Genomic DNA, 23,797 nt, shown 5'->3' on the forward strand with positions numbered 1-23,797 from the left:
CCACGAAAAGGGCGGAGGGAGGCAGAGTTCAGCACTGACATCTTTATTTTCCCCTCCCCGCACGTACACGGCAGACGGATGATGTTCACTGCTCTCCCCCCGGCCCAACGCCGCCTGACACACAGAGCCCGGCTCCAGAGCAGTCCCGCGGTATCCACGGAGAGCGGCCGACACGGTTAGTGAGGAAGCGGTAGTACTGAGGAGATCCTGCGCTGTTACAGATCATGTTTCTCATGCATAACAGAATGCTCGCTGCGAGACAACACCTGAACTCAAGGCAGAGGTTAACAATACATCAGAAGGAGGTAGCACACAAGTCATGTCTTGGGTACAGCCGTAAAAGTGATGCTGGGGGGAAGGGTAAGGCATGAGCAAATAAAGAAGGCATTCAACAAATAACCTTTCTAAATAAGTAAGTGAAGCCCAACACAAAAACTAGCTTATCTCCTCAGGTCCCTGGAAGGAAGAATACAAAAAACCTAAACTAGCATTCCAAGACTGACATTTCTTGTGGGATATTGGGCATTCATTGCTGGTGATGCTGACACCCCAGCTCTGCTTTTTCACCCCTCCTAGTAAAGGCACTCAACACCTGAACTCTCTTCATCATGACCTCAGAAGCTTCCCCAGGTGTGCTCCTGGCAGGGAACAGGCTACAGTGTGCACAGAGGACAGGAGCTCTGTGCAGAACGACAGCCGGGAGCACCCAGTTATGAGGGAAGGAGAGAGATGTTCTGTTAGCATTGATAAGTTTGTATGCCTACATTTGCAGTATTTTCCAGAACATATTGGATTAAAACCACCCTTATGTTGGTCTCTCATGTAAAAACAATTAAAACACCTATCTTATCTGCTGACTTGAAAAATTCCAAGCCCACACAGAGCCATGTTAGAGAGCTTCAAAGACAAATTCAGCTGAAGAGTAATATGAACAAAGTAATATGTAATGAAGTAAGTGCAAAAAGATCCTTTCCCTTATATTACACTTTCCCAAATGCAATAGGTTATCATGTAGTGTTTACACAGTAAAAACTATTAGATTTTCAGAACTTTTTCACACTACTCAGAGATGTCACCAACATGTTAAATACAGAAACTTTAAATATTCTAATAAAAATAGCTTTTTTTTTTAATAAACCGCAAGTAAGTAGAAGGCAAATATACCAGATTATGCATTGCTTTCAAAAGGTAAAGTACATCATGAACAATTGAGTATCCTTCTTCATTTATCTGATGTAATGAATCTTATTTACCTCAACAAGTCAAGATTTGGGGACAACATTGTTATTCTGGATACACATACTGGAGAGCATAGATGGGAGAATGAAATTTAGAGGACAAGAGTCATATAATTCTGCATATTTAAAACACACATGCTGTATGCTCTGAACTTCCCTGAAAACATAGTGCAACTCAGTGCATATACTGAATTAAATCCAGAGGCAGGATACCTTTACTCCTTTGAAAAAATACTGTTTTAAAAATATTCAATGTCCTCTAAACTTTGACTTATTTTATGGAACTATAGCTTTAAATTTAGTTTTCATATGCAAAATATTTACACTTTATAAACTTGCAGAATTTCTAATAAACTATATTATATATACTTACACAAAACTTAATTTATATATAATCCTATTATATCTTGCAGATCAAAACTCACCACATGTACAATAATTTACAATGACAGAAGCCTCAAGCATCAAAATATCTCCTTTAAAATAACAATATTAGAGTCCTTTACAGATTCTGAATTGCAGTATTTCCTGGATTGCCTGAATATAATTAAACTTCTGAGAATATGCAAAATTTTAATTAAATATCAAGAGCAAAGTTTGTGCTGTCATAAGAAATGCTTGCAACTATTTAAAAAACACCTGAAAGGAACAAATTAAAGATTTACAAAAAGCCTCAGAAAGGTAGGCTTGAAACTAGAGCTCACTTGAATGTTCAATGTAAGTGCACACACTATATGCAAATCTTGGATACCAAAGCCCCTTAAATACTTAAGAATAAATTTGCTGAACAGAAGTTAAATTAAACAGTAAAGTATAAATGTACAAGTTTTAAAAATTATTTATAACTGAGAATTTTTGCCTACTTTGGTATAAAAGCTCCTTTAAACAGGCACATTTACTTTTAGAAGACAAACAGAAGCTTTAATACTATGGCTATTGCTGGATATTAAAGCAATGTCTCTGTGGTTCTGTTTCTAATTATATAAACTTTCTTTAGAAACATTTAATCCTGTATTAATCCAGAGAACCAATACTGCCCACAGTGATAATTTGTACTGTACTTTAGTGCTGATCAGCTAGCCTAAACAGAACTTCTCAGAATCCAGTACAACTGTCATTTGTTATTTAAAAAAAAATAAATTTACAATAAAAAAATTTCTTTTATTTTGATATCTACTGAGCTATTTGAATTTTTTATTTAGAAGCATATCAGTGAAATGCCTTCCGTATTTGTTTATTTAAAAAAAGAAAAATTTGGAATTCTCAGGTAATCTGAAAGTTTCAACACTTCTCTCTGACATCTTGCAATAGAATTTATTATTCTCTCATGAATTCCACGAATGTATTCCTAACAGGAATACACACATGCCTAATTTTATACAATGTGAATATTCCTATTGACATTATTGTGTTTATTCACAACACGAAAGACTGAGCATGAATTTCCTTACAGGAACATGACCTACAATGTAATAAATTAAAGCATTCTTATGAAAACAATAAATCAATTTCATTTCAATTGTACCAGACCTACCAAAATAACTCTTAAAGCCCTCCATAGCTATGAGTTGATTAATAATGTTCCCAGTCCACAGGTTCTAAAAGGCACGTAATCGAAGAGTAGGGTTTGTTTGTTTTGAAGTCCTCCTCAAATGAAGACAGTCTAAAATAATTTGTGTTAGGACAGTCTAATGTAAGGCATTAGAATATTCCTCTTTATGCTATAGATCTATGTTAAGCACCACTTGCTATTACAGTATAGAAAGAAGCCAACATTTTCTTCAAAAATGTGTTTGTACTTGGGACACCATTTGTGAGGGAGATGTTGATGAGGCTGATGAATTGGATATCTTAGAATTATTTGTGATCTGTAGCTCTTCAAGTCTCCTGATATAATCATCACGCAACGCAAGGAGCTCCATGTAACGCTGCTCCACGGGGTTTGGCTGCTAGAAAGAGATCCATGTTAGTCTTAGCACTTCACTCCAACTACTTGTACACAGGCTGCTTGAGTATCCAGGGCTTCCTGGAAGGCGTAGCAAGTCGTAGCTAAACAGAAATACTCACTCTTGTACCCTGAGAGCCCTCTGCCTTCCAGCTGTGTCCCCCAAAGTCAATCTTTGCACAAAACCATTTGTCGTAACTCAAAATCAGCCACCATTTCCTGGAGCATATGGGTTTTATTTTCTTGTTATTTAATATTGTGTGCAAGACAGTTACTCATATACCTTGACCAAAGCTTTTTTTTTGACTTACTAAAAAGTTTTAAGAGTCCAGAGGCCAAGTGTCTCAGCATCTTCCCTAAAAAAGTGTTTAGCCAGATTATTTTAGCTACACTGATCAGATTAAGATCCATGCCTTCAGATTAAACAACTTCTCTCACTGATGAAATTTACTTGAGTTTTTAATAGTAAATTTGCAACTTAGTGTAAATAAACAAGTGAAATAAAAAACTTTATTAGTGAATTCTCTAAGCACACTTGCATGTGTTTAAAATCAACTGCTCTGGATTTCAGGAGGTTACTCAGAAAGAGCCTTTTAACGGTTTCCACTTTGATCTTAAGTTCCTTTTCAGAGTAATGAAACAAACGGAGAAGAAGTATTACAAATGTCCAAGGCAGAGACAGAGCCTACAGTTACCTTCAGCTGAATATACCTGTCTGGAAATTGTTGCTGTTTCACAGTTAACTGCCTGTAATTCAAAGCTATCAGCAGTGGAGTTTCAGCAGCTAATGGTTAAACACCTCACCAGTTCAAAACCAGTTCAACCAGCACTGTGAGGTGCACCACTCACCACACACCCATATGAGGATTGTGATGAATGCTGAGGCACTTGCGGAAGTGGATCAATGCTGAATGTATGTACTCAGATGACTGGTGATGTAGGATAATGGTTTTGCTAGCAGAAGATGCTTCTAAGTAATGGCACTAAGAAACATCATAAAAAAAATGGTTCGGGCCACACATGTTCATTATTGAGTTGCTTAAGTGAAGATGAAGCATAAATTTCATGTGCAGGGAAAAAAAGTTGCATTTTGCGTACAAAAATGGTGAAAATGAGGGACCAGTAGTAGCAGCATGGAATACCGTCACTTGGGTTTGCATTTCTAATGAGAAACTTCAGCCAAAAAGCTCTCGCAAATAATGGCAAACTGCATTTTTAAGTAGATCTACAGCTCATTTGCATGTGTTATAATCCTTCACTTTCTAAAATAAATCTTTGGATTCACCTTTTGCAAAACACCCTCATCCTTTACAACAAGCAACAAAAGCTTTAAAACCAGAACTTCAAATTGGCAACATATTTGTAAAAAGCCATAGCAAACTGTCTGGCATGCCTGAAGCCTCTAAAGTGCTGTAAATAATACAGGAGATCAGCTATGGAAAAGGAAGTATATTGCTTGAAAACTACTGACTCCTTCCAAGGGCTGGACTGTGAAGACTGCTTCTGTCAAACAAATTGCTCCTCTATCTTCTCCTACTCAAACCTCCACAAGCTGTTAAAAAGGACAAAAAAAAAAAATCTCTGTACACCATCTTTATGTGCCACATGGCTGAGATTTCCAGCAAGACTGTAACAAATATAGAATGCCCATAGGCATTAAAAGCACAGAACTGAACTATGTGGCATTTAAGAAAAGCTTTCCTGGACTTCCAATCTGATCCATTTGTATAATTTTTGGTAACAGCTTTCATGCACAGTCTAAACAATGCTGTTACAAAAAAATTTAAATCTTACCATCAATACACATAGCTTTGAAAGAGAAAGGACTCAGTGGGTCATTTCATTTGTAAATGGTTTCATAGGCTCTCTCAGCAAAAGGAGAAAGACCAAGCAAATGCAACTGTGTTTGTGTTGCTAATGCCCCAACTCTTCAGGGATCAGCAAGCCCTGTTTCTAAGCATTGTCATTCAGGATCTAGTAGCATCAAATGCCCTTAGACATGTGTCCAAGAAAAAGGGCTAGAGAGAGCTCAAGGATGACTTGCTACTAAACAGGAAAAAAAGTTCAATGAGCTAACGAGAGAACTAAATAATCACACTTTTTTCCTCCATCTTTACAAATGTAACACTAAAAAACCTGAACAGATAAGTACTGCTCTACAAGACAGTTATGACACAAAATCCATATTTCCAAAGTCTAAAAGCATTTTTTGTACACTATCGAGAATTTACTTACTTGTTGCCGAATCCTTGGGTTCCACCTGATGTAGTAATTGACCCAGAGCTCTAAATGCCGCATGCTGGCTACTGGATAGAGTGCTCGATTTAGCTCTTTACTATAAAAAGGATTGGTGTATTTAGATTTTTCACTGTTTATCAAAGACCATAACGATAATGTTTTCTCAGTCACTTTCTAAAATGAAATCGAAATAAGAACAGTAAGCATTTGCATAAAATTGAGAAACCCATCATAGAAGCCATTGTTACATTCTAAAATTAATACACTTCTGGTTTACTTAGAAGCATAAGACATTACTGTATTAGAAAGATTCCAAACCCAGTGCTTGACAAATATTTTAGTGACTGCATGGCACCATTCTATAAGAAAAAAGCCAGTTCAAAATCACTGTCTGCAAAGAGTATAACCAAATACAATACAACCAAAACTTTTGCAATCACCTATAGTAAAGACAGCAATGCAATTACACAATCGGTGGTTTGACTAACCTCTTTTTCTCTGAGAAACTCGCTGTTATACAAGAAAGTGCCAAACCGGCAGCTGTACAAGTGATCCAGGATTGTAATCAGGAACTGCTCATTGAACTCAAAGGCCGTAGGAAACTAAAACCAGGAAAGACAAATTCATTGTTTACATAGAAAACGCAGAAGGACATGCATGGTTAAAAGACTAAAGGTAGAATTTAGAAGCCTGGATACATCTACAAGTAATTTTTAAGGCAATACTTTCATGCACTTTATAGCAGACTAAGTGTTCAGATGACACAAGGTGTTCAACTTTCTCCCAACTAGCCACTGAAAAAAATCTCAAAATGTTCTACCTACCTTTAATTTATAAAAAGAATAAAATACAAAATGGTTACACATACGCTTTTACTAGCAAGACAGAGTAAGGTATCTTCAGTGCACTGTTACAGTGCAGCACCATACAGGAAAATAAAGGTCCTGATCCTTGGCCCTAAACAGACTAAGTCCACTGCTTTGTTTCACTACTTACTGACCATACAATGTTAAATCATAGCACTCAAAAGCTCCCTTGCTTCCTTTTTAAGCATTGACAAAACAACATGTGTCCCTGCAGTTCAAGGGACAGATTCACAAAATGGTCAAACAGAACAACAGACCCCATTAAGGCAGTTGGATGCAATTCCTGTAAAAGCCTTCTGCCGGGTATGAAACGTCTCTCAGTGTGTGTCTGAGAATCCTGTATCCAAGAACACCAGCCATGCCTGCACAGCCAGTGCCATGCCCAGCAACATAACCACAGCTTGTGTATCACTTTCACAAAAGTAAATACACTCTTTTTTACTACAGGTCAGAGCAGAGGCATATGCTGTCCTCTTCAAATACTTTTTGCAAAACATAAAGACGTAGGGTTTCAATTCAGTCATCTCTTCACACTGTTACCTTCTGAAGAACAACACAACATACCTGTTTAGACATTTGCCACACACAATCAATAAACTGGAGAAAGATGGGTGATCTGTCTGCGTCAGCATGATTTTTATCACCGTGGCCTATTCTCTGAAATGAAGCAATACAGCCTCCTGTTAACTGAAACAGGCTATTTTATGGCAATAGACATGGTTTCTTATTTTGTACCAGAGCATTAATTCTTTTGCAATAAAGCAACCCAGTATTATAATTTCAAAATCAGTTACTGCATCAAGGAGGAGAAATTCAGATAGAGAAATACTGCAAAGCTGTTCCAAAGATGCTGAAAAAAATTCCAAACTGATAATCGGTCCTGTTATAAACACCTGCTGGTTATTGGACAAGCAGAACTGTTGAAGCATCCGTTACTTAACAAAATAATCAAGACATATTCTGAACTACATTTACATGGTAAGTTTGTCAAAAGCCAAGTTACATACTTTGTCTTCTTTTTTATTTTAAGCCACTGCAGGACCTAGATCATCAAACTATCCACACAATCTTCTCTTCCCCCTCCACACTTGAACCTTAGCATTCACTCTGAGATAGTATGCAAACATGAACGAGATCAAAAAATGTTCGTGTTCTTGACACAAAATTAACACAGATTTTTAAAGTTTGGGTGAGCCCGTTATTCGGAGGTGCCCAAAGTAACAATCAAAGGAATTTGCCCCACAGACAAAAAGTAGATTTGGTAAAAGCTGTTTACTTCCTTTTACCATTTGATAGCTGAGAACAGGCTAGAGATTCAGGGAAAAGGAGTTTCTATTCACTACATAATTCTGCTTGAATGTACTTGCCTGGAGCAGACAAAAGAAGAGCATTTATGTTGACCTAAGATGTTGTCTATCTGCCTGTAAGATGGCAAGCTTAATGCCTCAAGGACATGAAAAATCATAAAAGCAGTACACTGCTCTGTACAATGGCTTGCAAGATAGTTTAACATAATAGAATTGAATGGCAGGAAATAGAGGGAGATGAGGGATTGCAGCTGAACTCAGTCAACAGTAACAAACGACTATAAAGAAGAAAACCAAATTGGCTTCCTTGCTCTTCAGTTTTCATGGTTTGAGATACTTGTTATCCATTAAGAGTCATACATGTGTTTAGTAAGGAGTGGAAGTCTGTCCACTTTCACTACAGTTAGCAGTTTCAGGATGTCTGAGTATCATCCATCTATAATTATGTCTCATATTTGAATGCATAATTAGAATTAAATTCCACATAACAAGCAAATTTATCATCTGGAGAGTGCACTAAGTTCACCACACATAGAAAAGTTGGGGTAGGGAATGTCTTTTCAACAAGGAAACTTATTGCTCACCTCATTTGATATAAAATACAGAGAGGAACTATTAAGTAGTCTACTATTTGGTTATTTGGTATTAAGTAATCCAAATTGCAACCCTGGTACCATAAAAACATGAAGCTTGCTCCAATCCAGACAATATAAGTAACACCCTGCTCTTCAACTCCCTACTAAAGGGAAAATGAAACAACAACAGTTTCAGAGATGAGGGTCAGGAACTGCTCTAACTGCACTGTCTAGTTCTCACTATTCAAAGTCACAGGTCTATCAAACAATTACCAAACTAAAACAGGGTATGAATGATCAAAATATTTTCTGCTTACATTATAATTTTATCATAGAATAGTTAAGGTTGGAAAAGACCTTTAAGATGATGGAGTCCAACTGTTAACCCAGCACTGACAGGTCCACCACTAACCCATGTCCCCAAGCACCACATCACAGGTCTTTTAAATCTCTCCAGGGATGGTGACTCCACCACTTCTACAGAACACTCTAGAAAAGACCAACCTTCACTGTACGCTAAATAACCCATCAAATAAAAATTTACAGTACTCTCAGATTACAGCAGATGGCTGAAGAGTGGCTTCAACCATTTCCAAAGATTGCTACTTGAGTGAGCAAGTTGGGAAAATAGCAGTTTAAGCAAAAGCAGCTACTTAAATCATTATTATTGCTGCTACATTGTCAGACATGAACCAATGGACTGAGCGAGTCATCTGGAAGGGATGCCAAGTCCTGCCTCACTATTTGGAGGAAAACATCTGTTGAGGGAGAACAAAATCCTTTGATTACTCAACTAAATTGAATGGCTTAACAAAAAGAATCATAGATTATTTGAATTTATTAATAATGATGAAGAGCACACAGATCTCTCTTTTTAAGCTTTGTGTTAAACCATAACACATGTGTTTGACTGCAAGTCTCCCAGGGATACCATCTAATTTTATCTACATCTTCTTTTTTTTTTAATAAAAAATATGAGAATAAAATGTCAAGCCACTGGCTTCACATCTTCCTGTGCCTGTACCAAGACAGAATACTTAAAAGGTTTATAAAACATATCACTACTGAAAGACCACAAGTAAGTACACAAAAAACCAGACTACATCAGCTATCACTTCCAACACCCAAAATACAAATCTCATAAGCCTCAAAGCGCCTTTAGAATATCAGATCAAAAACTGCCACAGCCTACAAGCACATGTAAATGGTGAGGTGATTTATGCTGAGTAGCTATACATGGATTTCCAAATGACTGCAACACTCTTGCAAATGTAAAATGGGCATGAAACACACACAGATATATTTTCCCATTTCTTGATTTTTTCCAGATTGCCTATTTTCCAAATTTTAGCTATATTAAGTAGTATCTTTAGAGTATTTCATTAGGGACAAAACATCCATTCAAGTAACTTCTACTGAAGTTGTAGAAACTTCTTACTGTGAATTACAAGGTTCAGGACCAACAAGCAACACGGCTATAATGCTTACAGTAAGTAACAGCACAGTCTCCCTGGCAACCTAATCTCCTCCTCCAGGTTCCTCGTAAAGATTTCTTGGTTAAATGGTTAGCTGTGGCATTTAGTAAAATTCCACTAAGACATTGAAAAGTTTTCTAACACGAACAGGATGAACAGGGTCCCTTCCAACTCAGAATATTCTGTGAATTTTCTGTGAAAATGATTCACATACCTGTAAAATACTAAGGACTTGCTATGGAAGCAACTACTTAACCTTCTGAGCTTCTAACCTTCTGCCCAGAAGGCAACTGAACAGAAGTAGAGCCAAAATTACCAGTGACAGCCTCTTGGGAGCTATTATGACTAGTTTAGAATATTTAGAAATCAGCAAATCATGCAAAATCTCACTTAGAAGACACTGGCTAGACTCATTCATCTGCTTCTTGTGACATTCAAGACAGTCCAAAGAAAGAGTGATGGAGAACCTCATATCCCAGCTTTATCTGATCTTCAGCTGAAGAATTTGAGAGGACACAATTTTTCTGCCTTCTTATTTTCTTTGCTCAATAACCACAGTAACCCTAGCAGTTCTATGCTTTTAAAAGGATGCAAAGGACAAAATATGAGTTCTCAGAGAAAGAATAGCAAGAAAAATACTGACCAAACAGGTTCAAACCCAAAAGTTCTGCTCAGTTTACCTGGAAATGTTTTAAATCCAAATTCAGAAATTATGAAAGGAATTATCAAACCCTGACACAAAGTGAGCGGTTTAACACTGAAAGCTTTTCAGAAAGTTAATAGTGCACAGTCTTTGCAATTATGTTCTAATTCTTACCGATGCAAACTTGTGTCCAAAGCTTATCCACTCTTTTTGCACCAGAACTTCAAAGCCTTCAATGGTTCTGTAGTAGCTGTCCAGCATGAGCATGGCCAGGGAGGTGAGCTGAGCCGTGCGGTCCCAGCCGTCGCTGCAGTGAACCAGCACCGAGCTCCGGCCCGATGACACCTTGTCAGCCACCTGAATGGCTCCTGTCAGCACGAGCTGGTGAGGAGCAACACACACCAAACAAACAACACAACTTATTTCTGCTCAAATGATAACACTAAGTGGATTTCTTTGTATCTACACAGTATCTGAATTAATACTGTTTCCATTAAACGACCTGAAAAAAGCAGTGTAGTTAATTGGAAAGGAATTTTCTAGGAGATCAAGTGAATTTCTCGTATAAAAATAGAAAAGCAGATTGGTTCCCTAATCCCTTAGTAAGATCAAATTCATCTCACAGCAAATTCTTAAAAAACAGGGCACAAAACAGCAACCTTGATAAACCAAAGACCATAAGCTTCTTTTTCAAAGAAAGAGGGGATTTACCATAGCATATACTCTCCAAAAATTCTGTGTTATTTCATTTGACTCCCTTCTTTGAACTAAATTACTGAATTATCTCAGTTGTTGGAAAAAGGAGCTTGCACCCTTCTAATATACTTATTTTCCAGCTATTAAATTAAAATGAAAATTTTATTAAGCAGGATTCATTACATAATACTCTAATTGCTTTTGCACAGCTATACTTGAGGCAAAAGGTTCAAAGGTCAACTAGTTAGAACACTGGTGAATTACCAGCTTAAGTATTTTATTTGTGCTGCGAGATGAAAACTACAAAATTTACAAATAAATTTACAAGATTTATTTACAAAACCACAATTCACAAAATAAAGTCACATACACACTGACAACTGAAGTATTTACTGATACTTCACAGTGACGGTCATCTGCAGGCCTGTACTGCAAGAAACCGAAATAAATCAGTTCTCACACATGTAAAGCCAATCAGAGTAAAAATGCATTCCTCTGCTAAAGACACTAAACTTGAGGCAGGCAGTAAACATTCAATTTCACCTACTGTTGCTTAGTTATGGTATCTCATAACATACTCTAAGATGAGCTGGCAAAAAAAGCCAGCGCTCAGGGATGTTGCTTTTGTAGTCCAAGTAGTTTGATGTGTTCTAGGACTACTTCACAGCTTAGCACAGAAAGCAAGTCTGATGTGACAGATTTGGGCAAACAGTTTTTGAACAACCAAGGAAAAGTTACCTTTATATGTTCTAACCAGTGGGTTGATTCCAGACTTGACAACCAGTGTGATTCTTCCACATTAGGATAAACAATGTCCTTCAGCTTCTTCAAAGATTCCCGCATGACGTGAATATTATGAATGTCCAAGAAGAAAAGTTCTGCATTGGGATATGCATCTTCACCTTCATATCCTCCCCCAGTTGCCTACAAACAAGAAATCTGAAATTAACTTTAGTAATATACACACCCTTTTCAACAGAGCAAGAAGGGAATGAATGTCATTTGACATGGAAATAGACAAAAGTGATAAAATATTTGGCCAAATAAATTTAAATTTAAGAGTTCAGTTAAGAATAAGCTACCTTTCATTTAAAAATTATGTTCAAGAATCTTAGATTCTGTCTTTAAGAAGAAAATTAGCAATAACATTAAAGTTTACTTTAACTTTTCTAACACTAAATTTTAGTGCTGAAGACTAAATATATATTTAGACTGTTAAGATATTAAAGAGCCACATAAGTAAAAAGTCTGTTCTACTGCTGCTCTCTTAAAAAATTTCACCATCACCACACCACAGGATGTGCCTGGTTACAAAAGGAAGCAGAAAACCCACACATTTTAGGGCACAATGTCACTGATCAGACTTTCCGAAGACAGAAACACGCAATTGTTTGGGTTGGAAAAGACCTTTAAGATCATTGAGTCCAACCATTAACCCAGCAGTGCCAAGCCCACCACTAAACCATTCCCCCAAGTGCCACATCTTTTAAATACCTCCAGGGACAGTGATTCAACCACTTCCCTGGACAGCCTTTCCACAAATCAATTTTTCCAGATATCCAATTTAAACCTCCCCTGGTGCAACTTGAGGCCATTTCTTCTTGCCCCACCACTTGTTACCTGGGAGAAGAGACCAACTCCCACCTGACTACAACCTCCTTTCAGGCAGTTGTACAGAGTGATAAGGTCCCCCCTGAGCCTCCTTTTCTCCAGACTCAACATCACCAGCTCCCCCAAGCTCACAGAGCTGCAAAATTTCAAGTATTTCCTCCTGACAGCAAAAAAATGCCATAAATTTGGATAAATAAATTTTACCAACTACACATCAGACAAGAGCCTAAAGCACCATGTAAGCCTTTCCCCATGAGTACCACCTATAGTGCTGTACAGCAGCACAGTATCTCTATTCTATGCTCTCTATCTCCTTTCTCAGATGTGGGGTTATTATCAGAGCTGCCAGGCTCTGCAGTGAAAAAAGCAATGAGTGTATTTTTCTCTTTCCTTTGAGTATTATGAAGTCTTGGTGAGGAATGATTGTAATTTCAGCATCAGGGCTGCAGCAGCTCCTGGCTGTGTGTCTTGACCTATGTACAAGGAACACAGGAATGCATGAGTAGCACAGCCCAGGATTTTGCTTAGACAAATCTTCACAGCTGTTCACAAAAATATTTTCAGTGCAGATAAACACTGACTTGCACTTTTTATATCGTTCTCCCTCAGACCCAGAAATGTACCCTACTGTGTCTATTGCTCTGATTGAGCATTTTATATATAGATATATGAGGAGTTAATTAAAACATGTGCATATCAAGTTTGTCTACAAGACATTACATTTTTTCTCACTTCTTGGACAAACTCAATTTTTTCACCCCATTTGTTTCAAAGATGTAATTGACAATCTTTCCACAAGGCAAACAGAAAGATTACATGTTTTATTCACCCATAAAAACTCAGTGTGCAGAGGATAATGGGCTTTGTACAGTCAAATGCAAACAATTGAAGCAGACCCTCAAAATACAAACCATCACGTTAAAACAGCCCCTAGGATAGAGTCTCAGAAAGAATGTGTGCTATACACACAAACATAATAATAAAGCTTAACAAATTATATTCTGTATTATAGAGAAGGAGGCTGTACAGGTACAAATACCTGCACCTAACTTGCACAGATCAAACTACCAGGATTATTGTCCCCCTTGAATCATTACTGTTCCTCTTGAAAGCAACATTTGTTACATATAAACCTCTTATGCAAACAAGTTTTACCATTTCATATTCCTTTCAGCACAAACACTGAAGAGGACTCATTTCACTAAACTAGTGTCCCGTTTTGTTCCACAAAACTATTCAGAAGCTAGAGTTCCTTCTCTCCACATAAGCACACTTACCATTTCACTTGGACCTCAAACCCTCTTGAGCTCAGCTCTCTTGCCCTTTGCTGTGCAGACACACACCTTCAGTAGTAAGCGCTGAAAAGCACGTCCCCTTCATCTGTGTTTGAAGTTCCATGACTAAGGGAATCCCCAGGCGTGGCACATTCTTGTATGACAAAAGCATTAAACTTGTCTCCTTCACCACCACTCCCTAACATGGTTTTTTCATATGAAGATGGAGCACATCCATGTCTACCGTGCTCCATGCCAAATACAACTCTGACACAGTGTACTGGCATTATCTGACCTTAGCTGAATAATCTAGTCCTCCACAGAGCTGAGGGGGAAGCAGAGGAGAGATCAATCCACGGGCACAACTTTTCTTCTTGAAAGGTTAGAGGAGATGATTTTTCAAGATCCCTTCCAGCCTGGGCTGGTGTATGATTCTGATCCCATTTAGATTTTGATCACAGATAGCAAAGAAATAGTCACCTTACCCGATGGGAACACTTTCTGTACTTACCAACCACAAGCACCTGGGGAAGAACAGCAGGTACCAAGGTATCCAAGATCATACCCATACTGCTGTTTAGAGTGGAAGCACCCAAATTAACTTATTTATCACTTCTCTTTATTTGCTGGATGCCAGGATAGGTCTGAATTAGTCCTTGTAATGATTAGGAAGAACCAAACAAAGGATGCCTGTCATTTGGCTTGCCTTTATGCACACATCCTCTCTAGGATGGAATTTTCCCAGAGGATCTGAAGGTTGCACAGAGGTGGCCTATCATTCCTACAGGGGACATGCTCTACAGCCCAGCTCACAGCTACCTCCCAGTGCAGAGTGGAATCATGCCTGACTTCAGTCGCATGTTAAGATCTGTGCTTGGCTGAGAACAGACACCGTAAAGCACGTCTGGAAATCTACATGTGGACCTGAAACTGCTTAGGGACCTACTTTAGACACTCATGTCCTTGAGCCTCAGTATTTGATTATGTAAATTTATTTATATTAAGATTACTACTATTCCCCAAAACCTCCCCACAGAAAACTTCCAACTAAGCCTCCTCCTCATTCCCTTTGAAAATAAGACTGTTAAAAGCATCTGTTTACCTTGTTTGCAACTGCATTGACATTGGGCCTTGCATCATAGATGGTCAGTTTGGAGATCTGCCCGTTAGCCTCCCTGATGATATCAAGGTATCTTTCATCATCTTTATTCCGCTTGCCACTCATTCCAACCAGGGGCTGACTGCAGCGCATGATTACAGCTTGGGTCTCTGGATGAATCCATGAGAGAACCTGGTCACATGGCAAACACACAGCAGAAGAAACTCGTTTTAGTAAAAAAATCATAACTTAAAGCTATATTCTTTAACATGCACAGTATGAAAATCAACACTTTTGTTTTATTTCTTCAAAATGCAATCCCTTGACATCTCAACTGCTTTTAGTCTCATAAAATTTATTAATAACTCTTCAAAAGAGTTCTCTTACATATTTAATGCTTACTGAAATAGTACTTACCTATATAATCCAATGTATTTTAATATTTTTCTACAAGTCTTAGATTACACAAATAATGCTGAAAAGTAAACTAGAAACAAACACAGCAATCTCTGCTGAAACTAAGAAACAATTCTGGAGAATGAACTCATTGTAGAAAAGGTGACTAAGATGCTCCAATTCTGCAAGAACAGCTTTTCCCTTTTTTTTGGATAAGGAAGGCAAGCTGAACCTTTCTGCAGTATCTTGAATGCTTTCTCTTCTCTTTAAAGCACATTTTGTTCCTCAGTCCTCCTTACAAAGAGGAGGCATTGGAGCACAGCACATGCTGTCTTTGTTGTTCTGAGCCAAAGAGGACCTGCCACAAAAGACAGTGAGCTGCCCAGGGAACAGATGCAGTACCAGAGATTAAAGATAAGCAAGAAACCCAAGAAGCAGGCAAAAAATGCAAATTCATTGTTGAAAATTATTAAGAAATAAAATTCTCACCCACTCTGAAAGTTGTGGGTTACAGATTGGAAGAACATCAAACAAAAAACCCCCAAAATCCAATCTTCAGAAAGTGTTCATTCCTGAAATACAACCTGAGGTGTAGATCAGAAACAAGATCTGCCAGTGTGTGTGGGGGTGAGGATGAGTAGCTATTTCCTGACAAGAATGAAATTACTATTTAAAATTACTATTTTAATAAAATTACTATTACCAAGGAAATTACTCTCACTCTACAGGCATGCCAAAAGGCCTGTCATGAATTTTGAGGTGACAGGGGTGACACAGCTAGGTTATTAGAACTATATGCACAGGCTATACATTACACATGTGTATTTCATACACATTATGTATTATACAGTTATATGTGTGTGTATATAGTAAATTTATAATTATAGGCCTAGTCTGTCAGTAAATACCACATCTAATAAATATTTATCATATTGAGCTGTGCATCTGTTTGAAACTGAGATTCAAGACAGCTTTCCGATACTGTCTAAGAATCCAGCACACCTTCCAAGTTTGCTGAAGGGAAATACCAGTTAAAACAAGTATTGGACTAGAAATCAGTATTTTCTATAGTGCTATAAAGGGCTGATACATAAAAACTCTCTTACCTCATAAAATTTTCATTACAGAAACACACTCAAGAAGTCAAACAGGTTTATCTTAAAATTCTGCAGACTAAAAAGCCCAAGAATTCACTAAAGAGACTACGCATGAGGTCTTATTTTAGGACTGACCAGTGGAACTATGTTTAAATGCCATGTGGTTTGCTTGCAGGACAACATTTGTGATCACTTTTTATGGGCATCCAGTAATAGCAACCAGTGCACATGGCAGTGTAAGGCTCATTCTTCATCAAAGGAAACTGCACTGCTGGCCATTGGTACTGGGCAAGTCAAATTAAAACCAGTGAAGCTGTCATGGGCGATTGTTGTGGGGGAAAAACGGAAATGTGGCTTGGCCAAGACACCAGTTTCAAGCAGTGAAAACCACCAGCCAATCAAAACTATTTTGCCATAACCATTTCCAAAAAAAGCATCCTCTGTGTCATGTTCAGCAGAAAGTTGTTTGGATGCAACTTAAGCTAGCTTAAAACTAGCTACACCATCAGGCAAGTTCCATCACCTCATACTCACTGGGATTCTATTTCGGGACCTAAAGGCAGCAACTTTCTTGAGATCATCGTCTGTTGCATTGTACGGCACGACCAGGAGTGATGGGTACGTGTCACACAGCCCATAATGCTCGTTAATGAAAGTCACTCGCCACCGGTCATTAGGCAGCCCCTAAAACAGAACACCAAGTTATTCAATGTATCTTTGGCTGAACAAAAGTAATTCTGCTCTTGAATTTTACATGACATTATGGCCACATGGTGGCAACAACCTACCAATTTAACTAAATACCGTTTCAAAACAATAGAAGCAAAAAAGATTACAAGACCACACAAACCAGTTCATTGCAGATGGATTCACAACCTTGAACAGCTGCAGAGCCATCTCATACTCTTATGTACACAATTATAGCCTCAGAGTAAGTTTCAATGACTGAAACTAGGAGATGTATTTCTTTAACTGGGGGATAGAGGAAAGAAAATGACCTTCTTTCCTTCCCTAAAACTCTGCCTTTCCACCTTCCCTGGTGAAGAGACACTGGGGGAGAGAAAGTCTCACTATAACCTTTCTTCCCTGTAGCCTGATACTACCTTCAGGTTAAAAGTAAGATTCAGGGTAACTTTTTTATTGAGAAAGAACAACTCCTAGTTGTACTCTGCCCAGTAAGGCGTTTCCAGGAAGCTGAGAAATACTGATAAGTCCACACACGCACACAGTGGGGTTTGTGTGGGTGTTTGTATTTTACCTTTTTTGGGCGTTAGGCTTCTAAACCATCAACCAAAAAACGATGGAGGGAAACAAAATTAAGGAAGTTCTTACTTTTTGCTATTTAATTTTTTTAATATCATACTTAAATTATCTAACAGACATATTAAAATGAAATATCATCCTCTTTCATTGACATTTTTCCAAGATCAACTAAAGAGCAAGGAAGAATACTGAGAGACATCCGTAATTTCTGTAAAGCAATGCTCTTTCTAAAACAAGCTATTTTTTTTTTCCCCACTTCATTTTGGGAAGAAGAACAAATCCAATCTATGTTTAGGACACTACAGTTACATATTTGGCACATTCTCCCCACCCTGTGCCCAATTAGCAGTGGCACATTGTAAGAGGCATCAGTAATTTCCTTCCAAGAGCAAAGACTCCCTTCCTGTGACATTCCATGTTTTTTTAAAGGGTCAACTCTTTTATTTCTTTTCTTTATCTTTTTTCAAGTTGAATTTCCATCCTCTCCCAACAGCTGATAAGAGAAATGTACAAACAATAATTCCCCTATGCAAGTCAGGAGATGTGAAAGCACCAGGCAATGGCAACCGTAAAAACTCACCTGCCTCCTGTATTCAGACATCGGGTTGTACACCATCCATCCATTTTCAGAAAACTTCTCTTCATTTACAAAGGCAAAAAAAAGCTGTATAATGTAAAAGAAACTTATTACACCAAACTCTGACTGCAAATGGCAAATATGAGGGCTCATCATCAGTTATACCCTAATGCTCACCACCAAATAGGACTGACTGCTCCATGCTAGCCCCACTATCTCCATTTTTATGTCATATGTGCAAGACTATAAAGCAAAGAGCAACATGTAACAAAAAATGCAGATCTGGTAATGAAAATAATGAAAATATGACAAGAGTTATGAGGTGACAAAAAGAATAGAAATTATAAAGCTTAACCAGTTGGATTTTTTCTTTTTTATTATCAGGAGGTTGAAATGTTTTAGAATGGTTTATTTTCCATATTTCACATTATCACTAAATAAAACTACTGTCTTCTCACCAAATTTGTCCAACAGGCACAGCTTCAATTACTACATACAATATTAGATACTAAATTCAAAGTGTAAAAGGGTTTTGCTATTCATTGCCATTAGGAAGCAGCTGCCTCTCTGCATCCCCTCCCCAACTGATCCTTACTAAGAGAAATCCCAGCTACTGTAAAACTCCATGAAAGTGAAAAAGTTGCCTTTGAAAATGAAATAGTTAGCTGTTTACACTACTTACTTTTCACTTGTTTTGTTGCTCGTTCTCACAATTAATTTAAACAGCACAGTAGCCTCACTCAGTATTTCACCAAGTTCCTCATACCTTTTATTTTCCTTCTCCTTCCAACAAATTCCAAGTGGGCTGTATTACCTAACTAACCCCCTTCTCCTCCCTTGGTTTGTTTCTACAGTTTAGGAGAAAAGCAGAAGTAATGTTTATTTTATCAGTCTCTCTCATTGAGAAAATTGATTTTGGTGGCCTACAAATTCTTCAGATGCCAAAAGGAGCATGAAACAAAGTTGTTTCAAAAAAAAAAAAAAAGCAAGAAAGAAAACACAGAAGAGAATGTATTGTCCTGAGCTAACTGAGCAACAGCAGCCAGAGCAGAAACACCCCAGAGCCCATCATAGCTCATCTGCAACAAAACAGCTGAAAGCCTCCTAGCTATTCAAAAACATTAAAAGGAGAAACTGAATGCTGAACTGAACATCCACATCTGCATCATTTCCACAGGTGCAGACTGGAACTGAGTAGAAATGCAGAAAACCCAGCAAGCAAGAAAAAAAACGTGTGGTCTAAGGTGCTGTGATTCTGCCTACAAAGGTCCAGAGAAAAGGCGATGCTTCAAACCTGCACCACCACCCCTGTGAAGGAGGCTTTGGATCTTAGGAAGGATCCAGGCAATTCTGCTCAGCCCATTACACTGCTTTAAACACTGAACAGCTCATATCAAAACACAAAATTGAATCCCCCTCAAAATGAGGAGTTCTTTCCTCATACAGTTCAAGTAAACAAATATTTTAAAAGGATGTTACTGCTCACTCAAGATGCTTTATCTCACTAGATTTACAAACCAGAATTTTAAATTAAATCACTATTTTAGAGCAAGTGCACTCATTGGCAAGTTTGCAGAAGTAAACAGTGCATTCCCTGGTTTTGTTTTCTGAATATCTTTACCATTTTTAAAGGGGTAGAACTTCAGTGCAAGTAAACATTACAAATTCTTTTGACTAAGTAAACTGCTATCAAGTGGTACAGAGGGAGAGATAAAGTGGTGGACATCTACTCTATCAGAAAAAAAAACCCATTCCATTAAAAGTAGATGAAAGTATCAAAAGTTAAGCAAAAAAACCTGCAAAAGGTTAATTGGAAACAAGAAATACAGCAAAATGGGAATATCACTATCTGAAGCAGTAGATGCAACTGATTTGCTGAACTATTAATAAACAGCTACACACAAGAACCATCCCCTCCTCCCAAAGGAATTTGCTATATCCCAAAGAGCAACTATGCTAAAAATTCACCAAGGAACCAGAGACAAAAGCAGAATCTTATAACAGTAGGAAACAGAAACACTGGGATCCTACCAGGTCACTTAAAAGATGTCTTGAAGGCAGGAATAAGTTTTTTTATTTAAGTTCCTACTTACTGCAAGTTTCCTCATAAGAATGAAAAAATCACCCATCTGAAGCCCTGGTAAGTAGAACTCACAGGTTTATTACAGTGCACTGTGATAGCTGTTACATAGAACAGGTTTTTACTTACTGACAAAAATCATAAAGGTGTTGTTCCAAACTAAAATAAATAGCAGATATGCTGCTCATGTCACCCACAAAAAAAATCCACAAGACAACAGAGGGAAAAGTGCATTTTGTTTTCACCTTTTAAAAACCAGGGTTGAATTTATTATGCATGAAGGGATGGACTGAATCCTTTCTGAAAGAACAATGTCCTACTATGTACAGCATAATTCATTTAAAATGCTTGGCTACAGCAGCTTTACCACATCTGCTACAAAAGCTTTCAGTCACACAACCCACAACTATTTAAGTGCAATTACACTTCATCAGTTTTGTTGACATTCCAGGTAGTACAAATTCTTCCTATGTTGCTCAATAAAAAGAAACTCATTAGTAGAACGGATCAACCAGCAAAAATCTGATGTCTAACAAATCACAGAACACTACAATGAATGCAAAGGCATATGGAGCAAAATTCGGACTCAGATTTTTATGTGAACAATTCAGAGAAAACTCCTGCATTATACTACTCAAGAACAGTATTTAAAAATGACCAGTCTCTAAAATCCTGAAGACTAAAAATTATTTTTCTTCTGCAAGCATTGAATAAATTATAGGAAAAGGTTTATACACACGTTTGGATGTGCACTGCCGTGTACAGGCTGCACAGTTCATCTGGTGACAACTGAAATTCTTACTTGCTGTACCAAAAGATTAAAGACCTGAATTCCATCCTCACCACCTCCAACAGCTTCTCAGATAAGACTTGAAACACTCTGTGAATATGGCCTGAGCTTTAGTCCAGCCTAACTGCCGGAGCCTAAAATACAGTAATATGCCCACCCTACCTTAGGCCCATTTCTCCCAACAAAATACACAATTATTGCTGTGTTGTCATTAAAACAGAGTAGGAGATACATAAATGCAGTACTCTACATACATTTATACTCCATTCATATAGTTCTATTTAATTTCTAATGACAGTTTAACTTGACTGTAAGAAGCAACCCACATTTATAACCATTTAAATATAAGAATCATATACTTAACATAAGATATATGCTTGGATACAGCTGCATTTTATTACCTGTATCAGTAAAAGCCACATTTAGCACATGTTTGGACATTACTTCATTTTGCTCATTATCCCATTTTGTTTCAAGCAAAAAAAAGTAATTTCTACTGAATAACATTTTTTCTTGAATTGGGCATTTTATTATTCTAATGCAACCAAACTGATAAACCACATTATAGCGAACAAGTAACGGTGATAAATACATATTTAGATCCCAGAAGGCTTTGCTATAGCTCAGGTTAGCTTCACATCTGCACTAACGACCCACATATTTCCACTTTTGTCCTGAATAACCCAAGATTACAGAATAAATGCAATATGTTAAGACATTTATGTCTTAACGCTGCTGAAGCTTTCACCTCACAGTGCATGAAATCTGAATGCAATTCTACAGTGCAGCAGGCAAATGAAATAGAAATAAATGGGAAGGAGAAATTATGGCATTCACAGTATAATATGCATAGGTTGTCTTTATCACTTGATGTAAGATTTGAGAGGTGCTATCTTAGTGAAATTACATGGCTTAGCTTTTTGTGGATACAGTTCCTTCACATTAGAGCCCCTCACACACACACACACACACACATTCATGTGGGCATGAAAGCAGGGAGGTCACTCCACTGCCCACAGGCACTGAGTACAGACCAGCTGGGTGTGTATTTATATCCTTCAGATGGAGAGGGCAGAGGAAGGTCGGAGAAGAACGACACCAGCAGCTCTCGGAATCTCATGGCCCCGCAAGGCAAAAAAGCCCTGCCAGCCTCTCTCAGTGCCCCATTATTCATACAGGAAAGCCTTGCAAATACCAGAATAATAAAAGGTTGGCCAGTTCCATGTCTTCTTCACACATCTTCCCTTCACATCTATGGTATATCCCTGCTAGATCCTCCTCCTCCCCAAATACTTTATGTACTCAGAGTCTCCACTCTGACCTCCACTCATTTTTTCTTCGCTCCACACACAAAATGCCATCCCCTTCTCTCATTGTTAATCCTGCCTCTCGCTCTTCTCCACAGCTCCTCCTGCACACAGTCTATCTTCCCAGGAATTAAACCAACTGCAGCTTCATCAGATGTGTCCAGATTTGAGTGGAAATTAAAAAAAAAAAAAAAAAAAAAAAAAAAAAAAAAAAAAAAAAAATCAATCTACATACAAGAGATATTCAGGTTCAGAAGAATATTGCAGTAAAATAGAAGAGTCTTTCATTGTGGGTTTTTTGAGATCATGATAGGTTTTTCAAAATCAAGAACATATAACCAAAAAGCAGAACTATGGTTTGTACAGGTGCACCTGAGACAACTCCACATTAGTTTGGTTAGATACAAAGGACAAACAGCAGCACAAGTTTCAGGCAGGCTACCTGCTCAACACGTCAGTGTTTCAGGCAGCAAGCCTGAGCTGGCATCCCTCCTCTCAGCACTGAGACTGGCTAGCTGAAAGCTACTTAAAACACAGATTTACCTCAAGTTATACTGATTATTTGTTTTATCTCACATCTCAAGTCCAAGGTAGGATAATCTGCAGTCACTTCCAATGCACTGATCATATCTATTCTAAGTTTGATGGAGATTAATACTATATGTCTGATGGAAACCCATCAATTCCAATTAGTCTGTCAACTAATTAGAAATCGGTTTCAAATTATTTTCAGCTGTCATGGGAAACAGAAAGAAGAAATCAAAGAAAACATTAAACAATAAGAAATCAAGTATAGTAAATCACCACTCAGAACAATTATGGGGTGCAAATTTTGTGACTTTTCAATACCTATAGCTGGCAAAACCAAGCAAGGCTTGCCATACATCAGCTAAGATTTTTGCAAAACCAAATTAAAGCCCCTGCACAAAACTGAAGTAGGGATTTCATTGCAGATCCACAGTCTAAAAGCAGATGACTACTGCTTCACTTGAACCAGAAGGCTAATACACTTCAAAAAAAATCTTTCAAATCTTGTAACATTTTTGGTAAACTACTTTTTACGCTTTGCTGTGCAAATAATTGTTTACTTCCTTGCAGGTGTTAAACCACAATTTCAATACAGTCTCTTTTTTTAAGCCTCCTACAGACAGAGTGCTTGTCTTTAACATTCAGTTTATCCTCTCCTTTCGTACACAAAAATAATATGCAATACACTGGTTGCTCAAAACACAACATAGTTCTGTGAGATAAAGGAGAAAGCACCTGCAATCTGACAATTACAGTTTAGCAAGCAGTCTATGTAGCAGTATAAACATAATG

The 23,797-nt window shown here is 37.8% G+C and overlaps 1 protein-coding gene across 3 annotated transcripts in view; it reads right to left on the bottom strand.

The window, feature by feature from the left end:
* Window positions 1–27: 27 nt before the first annotated feature.
* Window positions 28–23,797, bottom strand: part of MTM1 (myotubularin 1) — a 41,228-nt gene continuing 17,458 nt past the window's right edge. For 2 of the 3 annotated variants that reach the window (XM_008636155.2, XM_017737529.1), the window contains exons 7-15: window positions 18,304–18,387; window positions 16,995–17,144; window positions 14,971–15,159; window positions 11,722–11,907; window positions 10,462–10,668; window positions 6,852–6,944; window positions 5,910–6,023; window positions 5,419–5,595; window positions 28–3,187 (exon numbers count right to left, since the gene is read on the bottom strand). In XM_008636155.2, coding sequence (XP_008634377.1) covers window positions 3,020–3,187; window positions 5,419–5,595; window positions 5,910–6,023; window positions 6,852–6,944; window positions 10,462–10,668; window positions 11,722–11,907; window positions 14,971–15,159; window positions 16,995–17,144; window positions 18,304–18,387 — 1,368 coding nt within the window. In that variant the 3' untranslated portion in view covers window positions 28–3,019. The remainder of the gene's footprint in view (window positions 3,188–5,418; window positions 5,596–5,909; window positions 6,024–6,851; window positions 6,945–10,461; window positions 10,669–11,721; window positions 11,908–14,970; window positions 15,160–16,994; window positions 17,145–18,303; window positions 18,388–23,797) is intronic. The other variant, XM_017737530.1, reaches the window with a different exon arrangement.

Source organism: Corvus brachyrhynchos, unplaced genomic scaffold (genome assembly GCF_000691975.1).
Source record: "Corvus brachyrhynchos isolate BGI_N302 unplaced genomic scaffold, ASM69197v1 scaffold346, whole genome shotgun sequence".
NCBI classification, from domain to species: domain Eukaryota; kingdom Metazoa; phylum Chordata; class Aves; order Passeriformes; family Corvidae; genus Corvus; species Corvus brachyrhynchos.